General features: G+C 44.5%; 1 protein-coding gene across 1 annotated transcript; it reads left to right on the forward strand.

The window, feature by feature from the left end:
* Positions 1-1,372: 1,372 nt before the first annotated feature.
* Positions 1,373-7,283, forward strand: LOC125444218 (olfactory receptor 734-like). The gene is made up of 2 exons (XM_048516652.1): positions 1,373-2,271; positions 7,214-7,283. The coding sequence occupies exons 1-2, from the start codon at positions 1,373-1,375 to the stop codon at positions 7,281-7,283; spliced, it is 969 nt and encodes a 322-aa protein (XP_048372609.1).
* Positions 7,284-7,927: the final 644 nt, after the last annotated feature.

Consider the following 7,927-nt stretch of genomic DNA (forward strand, 5'->3'; position numbering starts at 1 on the left):
ACAGCCTCACCGCCCTCGCGCCGCGAACGGCAGTGGCTTCGAGATGCCTCCCCCCCTCCTTGCTCCTGGTACTTACCTTGTCCCCGGACCTCCGGCGCATCGCTGAGGCCTGGGGACACGCCCCCCTGCCCATCGCCGGAGGCCCGGGGACATGCCAGGTTGGCCGGGCGCCGGCGCTTCGCGGTGCTGGCTGCCCGGCTCTTTCTAGGACCGTCCGTGCGGAAACGGCCTGTAAAAAATATGTGTGTGTGTGTGTGTGTGTGTGTGTGAGTTTGGTTTGGAGAACAATCTTAAGCAGATCTACTGAGGCTTATTCAATGGGGTTATTCAAAGGAAAAGGACCTTAGGATTGCACTGTAAGTCTGAATGGGCGTTTCCTTCTTTGACCTTCTGGTTTTCGATAGCACTGATAGTTCTCTTGAGCCAGTTCTATTAATTAATAGTGTCAAATGTTGATATTATTTATTATAAGAAGCGGTTGGACTGATTGAAATAATATAGCTCTTTTCTTTAAATCTGCATTTAGGTGCTAACAGTAGCTGTAAGAAGCAATGAAACAGCTCCAGATCTGTAAGAAGCTATGAAATAGCACCAACCATTAAAGACTAACTGTCCATTTTTTTTCTCTGTAAAAAACTAAGGAACTATTTAGAAACATACCCTGCAAGTTTTAAGCAGAATTCTTCCTTTTAAGCTCTTCCAAATCAGTTGAAGGAAATTAGATAGTATGGTACTAGCCTGATCTCACAAGATCTTGAAAGCTAAGTGGGGTTGGTACTTGGATGGGAGACCATCAGGAAAGTCTCTACAGAGGAAGGCAACAACAACCTACCTCTGCTGGACCGCTTGTTCTGAAAATTCTATTGTCATAAGTTAGCCGTGACTTGATAACACTTGACATTCACAAACCAGTTGAAGTTAATGGGTTTGTCTGTTTCATATTAAACTGGGAGCAGCAGTGGTGTAGGAGGTTAAGAGCTCGTGTATCTAATCTGGAGGAACCGGGTTTGATTCCCAGCTCTGCTGCCTGAGCTGTGGAGGCTTATCTGGGGAATTCAGATTAGCCTGTACACTCCCACACATGCCAGCTGGGTGACCTTGGGCTAGTCACAGCTTCTCGGAGCTCTCTCAGCCCCACCTACCTCACAGGGTGTTTGTTGTGAGGGGGGAAGGGCAAGGAGATTCTAAGCCCCTTTGAGTCTCCTGCAGGAGAGAAAGGGGGGATATAAATCCAAACTCTTCTTCTTCTCTTCTTCTGTTCTGGTTTTATTTAGGTCTGAAGATTGTTTTTTTTTTTTAAATATATGCAGACTTATGTTAAGGATTGCCTTGTTCTTCATTGTTCAATTCTGGCAGTGTATACACTGGAGACATGGAGCAGAAGAACAGTTCTGAGGTGTCTGAATTCCTTCTTCTAGGACTCTCCCAAGTTAAAAAAGTCCAGCTTATTCTATTCCTTATTTTTGTACTCTTCTACTCTCTGATCTTGCCTGGAAACATCCTTATTATTCTAACTATTTGGAGGGATCGCCAGCTGTGTTCCCCAATGTACTTTTTCCTTGCCAGTCTGGCCTTCCTTGACATCTGTTACAGTTCCGTCACACCACCAAAGATGCTGGCCGACTTCCTCAGCCAACACAAAACCATCTCTTATGGGGGATGCATGTGCCAGCTCTTTTTCTTGCATTTCTTGGGAGCAGCTGAGATGTTCCTACTGATAGCTATGGCTTATGACAGGTATGTGGCCATATGTCGACCCCTGCAGTACATGTCCCTTGTAAACAGAGGTATGTGCTGCATCTTGGTGGGGGCATCATGGGCTGGAGGATTTGTTCATGCTATAATCCTGGTTAGTTTGACCCACCAGCTCCCCTTTTGTGGACCCAATATCTTGGACAACTTCTTCTGCGATGTTTATCAAGTCATCAGGTTGGCCTGTACTGATACACACAGAGTGGAAGTCCTGACTTTCATCAATAATGGGCTCATAATATTAACAGGCTTTATACTTTTGCTCATTTCATACGCTATCCTTTTGATCAGGTTAAGACTTAGTGTAACACATGGGAAGAGTAAAGCCTCCTACACCTGTGTCACGCACATCATTGTCGTTTTTGTGATGTTCACCCCGGCCATCTACCTCTATACACGCCCTTCAGAGCCTTTACCCTTGGATAAGGTGGTTGCTGTCTTCCACACTGTGGTCTTCCCTTTATTAAACCCAGTGATTTACACAATGAGGAATAAAGAAATTAAGAGTTCCATGAAGAAGTTAATCAAAAGATACAATTTCTAAATGATGGAGGGGGAAAAACATGCACAATCAGAAGGGGTAAAAGGGGGCTCAAATATGTGCAAATGAATATAACAGGAATGTTGGAATACATGACAGAAATTAAATTTTAAAATAATTTTACATGTTTTCATAGATGCTGTAACCAGATCATCATCTAAAAAACACATCTCCAGAAGTGTTAAAATAAAAAGGTTATTTTTTTTGTATTGTAAGGATTTGTGCTGCAGGTAGATTCAAATCACCCCGTCTTTGTTATTATTTTGAAAATATCTCTCTTATACTGTGTTTGGCCTGGTGGTTCGTTCGTTCGTTCGTTCGTTCCCTCCCTCCCTCCCTCCCTCCCTCCCTCCCTTTTCAGCCAATCTGGTGGTTAATACTTCCACTGTGCCTGAAAGTGCATTTCAGGAAAATTTAGGATCAATCTAGATAATCTTTGCTCCTTTTCTTGAACATTTGTTCCCCCTTCATTACATTGTCATAAAAACAGCCATTCTGTGGTCACCACTGGGAAATCCTTCTGATCAGTGATAAGTATACTGAAATCCTTTGCTATGATTACCTCTTTTAAATCTTCCATGCTGAACTTTCACTAACAAATACTGCCCCAATAATCAATCCACATGTAAAAGTCCAAACAGTTTGAAAAAACTGAACATTTTTTCTGTCCAGTGTGAGCAGTTAGTTTGAGCTTCTGCATTTGGATGTCTCTGCATTTAGTTATTTGTGTTTTAGACTCTTGTTTTTGTTTGATTCAATTTGTTATTGTGCTTTTCACCTCCACTATGTAGGTAACCAGGGGCGTGGTGAGAGGGATGAGGAGGCTCTTTACCGGGTCCCAATTGCCTGGGGGGGGGGGGGGCTAGCTGCTGCCCTCTCCCACTGCCCTGCAAAAAAATCTTTCTGTGTCCTTAAAAATAATATTTTCATTCAAGTTGAGTGTGCCAAGGCAAGTTCAGCAAGACAGTGGGAGGGAAGACAAAGTCAAGGAAGGAACATGACCTCCCTGGTCTTGTCTCCACCCCCAGTGTCTTACCGGTCTTGCCTCAGCACCACTCAGAGGAAAGTAAGATGGATTAATCCAGTTTACTCCTCTCCGTCTGAGCAAGGTTGGCAAGACACTGGGGGTGCCGACAAAGCCAGGGAAGAAACGTAACCTGTGGGTGGCATTTTTTTTAAAGCAACATCCCTGTAGGCAACTTTCCATTTCTATATCTTGATCAAGATCTGGTTATCAACAATAACTCTTAGGCAGATATTTCATCTTGATTATTCCTTGAAGTTAATGAAGCGGACCAGATTTACCTGGGTCGCCATTGCCACCAGGGGAAGGGCGCCACGTTGCCTTCCTTCCCCTTTTCCAGCAGGCTGCTGCATCGCTGCACTGCTCTGCACAGGCGCCGGACAGCACAGCCCATTGGCTGTGGAGGGCTGGCCGGGACGCGTGGTTATGACACCAGACCCCGTTGCTGCCCACCACCTTTAAAGCCAGGGCGGGCCACGTGTAGGCCCTCTTTGCCTGGCTGCCATCTGATCAACCCACCCAACCTCCCTGTATTTCTTTGTTGAGTTTTTTTCTAGTTGTTAAATAGTGTTGTTGCGGTTTGCGCATGGGGGACTGATCCTTGGCCAGGTTAGCTGCCTGCTAACCATTTTGGGAACCTCCTTACGAGGTTTGGGGTGAAGCAAGCCAGGACTCATAACGCCCAGGCATGGGCTGAGCTGGCTTGCGCCCCACAGTAATTGGGGGAAATTTTCAGGCAGCGGTCCACCACCCATCTGATATTTCCCCCTCATTGCTGCCAGGTATCGGTTTGTGTTTCATTTCCTCAAACCGGCGGGTTTGAGGAATCCCGGGTTGGGAGACAGCCTTTTGGGCTGCCCAACACAAGGATCAGACCCCATGCTGCGCCTTACGCTCGCTATTCTGTCAAGCCAATAAATTCATGGCAATGGCCATTTTTTATTCCACAAATAAAGTGTTTGTCTTTTGCTATCTTGTTTGGTTCAAACAGCAAGCTCTCTCTCCCTCTGGTGGCAATGTAGTTCCTCTAGGATTCTGCTGTGCAAGGTGATCAATATATCTAATAACATGGTCCTCTGTACAGATATGTAAACCCCTGGACTGGGGCCATGCAGAGAGAGAAAAAAGATTTTATTCTGGGGAATCCCCCCAGGTTCGCATAAGAATATGATAAACCAAGGAGTGTTATCCATCAGCGAAGTGGCATCCACGCACAATGTTCCACGCAGCAGATGGAGAGGAAGCGGCTGTCACCACTTAGCCAGAAAGGCTGCAATGCTGCAGGTGGTTATGGGAAGGGTGAAGGCAGGAGCCTCACTTTCCCCCCACTGCTTTCCACAGAGTGACATGAAGAGAACAGGCAAGTGTTTGTGGTGGGCAGCCATAGGAGTGGGAAAGAGAAACTTTTGGGGAAAACCTAGAACTGACATAGAATAGCTCTAAGGATTGTTAGAGACTTTACGGTATCACCAAAGAGTTCCCAGTGATTTCTAGAGGTACGCTATCTTATTCCAAGTTTTCCCTGAAAATGACATTATGGCATACACAACATTGCATCTGCCCTTGTCCTCACCCTTCTAAGTGCCTGCTGATAGTTTTCATCTAGGGTATTACATAAGATTTGCAGTTACCGTAACATAAGCAAAATAACAAAGTGTTCAACATGTGTTGGCCTTCTTTCTCAGGCACCATGCTGAGATATGGGTTGGCCAAAATTTCCCCTTTACCAGCTCCAATATATTTTCTTTTCCTTTCTGGAAAGTGAGGTTGGAGAAGGACGATAAATGCAGACACAATGCGTCCTCCACCCGCACTCTCCATGGAGGGTTAGATGTCACTCTGGAAACTGAATAGGGATGTCACCCTAATAGATATTTGTTTTATTATGTTTTTTATGTTGTTTGAATGTATTTAATCCACTGTAAACTTCCTTGAGAAGTTTAAAATAAAGTATCGACATTTTAAATAACTAAATGAATAAAAATAATCTGACTGCAAGAATGGATTAGGTGTCAGCACAATTGCTTTTTTGAAGTGTTTTATCAATGTGCACTCACATTGGTAAGGGGAATTGGCAAGTTAACAAAAGGAAGCTGCACTAGACAAGGGAAGAAGAGAAGAAGAGTTTGGATTATATCACACCGTTCTCTCCTGTAAGGAGATTCAAAGCAATTTACAAACACTTTCCCCTTCCTCTCCCCACAACAAGAAGAAGAAGAGTTAGGATTTATATCCCCCTTTCAATCCTGCAGGAGACTCAAAGGGGCTTACAATCTCCTTGCCCTTGCCCCCTCACAACAAACACCCTGTGAGGTAGGTGGGGCTGAGAGAGCTCCAAGAAGCTGTGAATAGCCCAAGGTCATCCAGCTGGCGTGTGTGGGAGTCTACAGGCTAATCTGAATTCGCCAGATAAGCCTCCACAGCTCAGGCGGCAGAGCTGGGAATCAAACCCGGTTCCTCCAGATTAGACACACGAGCTCTTAACCTCCTACGCCACTGCTGCTCCTGTGAGGTAGATGGGGATGAGAGAATTCCAAAGAACTGCAAGTAGCCCAAGGTCACCCAGCAGGGACGTAGGAGCGGGGAAACAAACCCAGTTCAACAGATTTGAGTCCACTGGTCTTGTGAAGGAGAGGGGAATCAAACCCAGTTCTCCAGATTGGAGTCTACCTGCTCTTAACAACTACACCACACTGGCTCCAGGGTTGCCTTGCAGTTCATTTCTACAGCAAAACTTCCGCAATATTTCTATGACAGTAATAAAGATTGATTGATATGTTTGGATCTTTATCATATGCTAGATTACCTCAGCGATAGCTCTACGTAAGCCTGGGCACAAAGAGAAGTTTTGCCGTCCCAGGAATGTTTCAAGTGGGATGCTGCACAGTGTACACTGTCTCTCTTCTTGCCTTAACTGAATGTTCCAAGCACAAAACATACAAGGAACAATATAATCAATGATTCTGGGGGGTGGAGTCTGTAGGCAAGCAACTGCCTACGGTTAAGTTGACTGATACCTTTTTAACAGGCTAGATCCCGGCTGCGAGATAAATTTCAGAAGGCCAAATACGGGTCTTAACTTGGTAACAAAATAGGACCCACTCATTGGCTTACAGTAAAGAAAAAAATGTTGTGTGCATTCATTAATTAAACTGGTTTGACAACTCATACAGATGAATGGGTTCCAAACTGTTCACCCTGAGCAAGAATGAGGATGAAGTTCAGGATCGTGAATTCAGTTTAAACAACCTAGGAAAAGTCCTAGGAAAAGACCAAGGACCTGCAACTCATGGGCTATGTGTAGGAGGCCCTGTGTTTGATCTTATGTCTCTAATTAAGAAGCAGGGCTGATTGAAGGGCATTTATACATTTTCCAGGGCAAGATGGTAACCGAATCTCCTGTGACAGCTTCCATGTTATGTTAGGAATATATTCATCTTCAGCCCATATGGGATGGCAGTGTTGCATGTTTTTCTGAAGTGCTGCATTTGGAATGAGACCATAGTAGAATGGAACAGCACACTGTGGATGAAGAATGTGTCCACAATTTCCACTGAAAGATCTCAAATATGTGGGGAAGACTACTTCCTGAGATACTGTTCAGGGTGTTGGGACCATCTACCTTTTCTGCTGGTGAAGAAGGTCCCTTTGACCACCTTAGCAGACCCTACTGAGGTTCCTGGACCTGCAGGGACAAAAGCCATGTGGGATTGGCAGTTTAATGCAAGAAATTGAGTAACATTTTGATCCAAGAAAAAGAAGCTGGCTGTATCCAACCCATTGAAGAGAAAGCGGGTTGTGTGGGCTTGTTGTCTTACTCAAAAGAAGGCCCTTTCATGTCTTTCTATAATAAGATGATGATAACACCATCTACTGTCCCTGATGTATGCTACCAGGGTTTTATGTAAGCATGCACTTTGTAAGGGTGAGAGACTTACGTTATCACCAAAGTGGCAAAAGAGCTGACACAGATGCAGTGGAGAACCCCACCGCACCTTGTGATTTATGTAGATTATTTGTCACCTCTGATATGATAGAGCTGCTTTTGCGAGTGTCAAGAAGAACAAGGGCCCCTTCAAAAAGAAACAGAAGTAGGAATGAGCTACCATCAGGCCATCCATTCTATTGGAGGTACCCACAATTTGTATGTTTCTTTATGCAGATTGTTGCATATACTATTTCTGGTACATGGGTCAAAATACAGCAGTTTTTCTGCAAGGAGATCTCCTTTGGACAAGATCTCCTTTGGCCAATCAGAAGGTACTTTGGATTGACTCATGGGAAGGAAAGAGACTTAGCATTTCACTGTCCCCCTTCCCCTTTGGAATTTTAAATCAGGATCCTCCACTATGAGGATTTACAAGAAGATTTGTTTGTTTCATTGGATATCACATCTGTTTTGGTCCTGAGAAAAAGATGTTAGATAGTATTCTGTTACTGTTATCAGGGTGGTTAGATTTATTTTTGGAATCTGAGTGGGCCAAGTTCCCAGCAAGCACGTTAGCCTTAGGCTGTTAAAGGCTGGAACTATCTTTATTCTGTGGCAACCATCAGACCTCCTTCTTTTGTACCTTGTATATTTCACGTGGGGAACAGGGAATTAAGATAAG

This window comes from Sphaerodactylus townsendi, linkage group LG15, assembly GCF_021028975.2.
Source record: "Sphaerodactylus townsendi isolate TG3544 linkage group LG15, MPM_Stown_v2.3, whole genome shotgun sequence".
Classification (NCBI taxonomy): Eukaryota; Metazoa; Chordata; class Lepidosauria; order Squamata; family Sphaerodactylidae; genus Sphaerodactylus; species Sphaerodactylus townsendi.

Excerpts from the sequence above, each read along its gene's own strand:
- LOC125444218 (XM_048516652.1), top strand. The coding sequence starts at position 1,373 with ATGGAGCAGAAGAACAGTTCTGAGGTGTCTGAATTCCTTCTTCTAGGA. Across the intron at positions 2,272-7,213 it reads ATTAAGAGTTCCATGAAGAA|GGTTTTATGTAAGCATGCAC; the intron begins GTTAATCAAAAG and ends GTATGCTACCAG.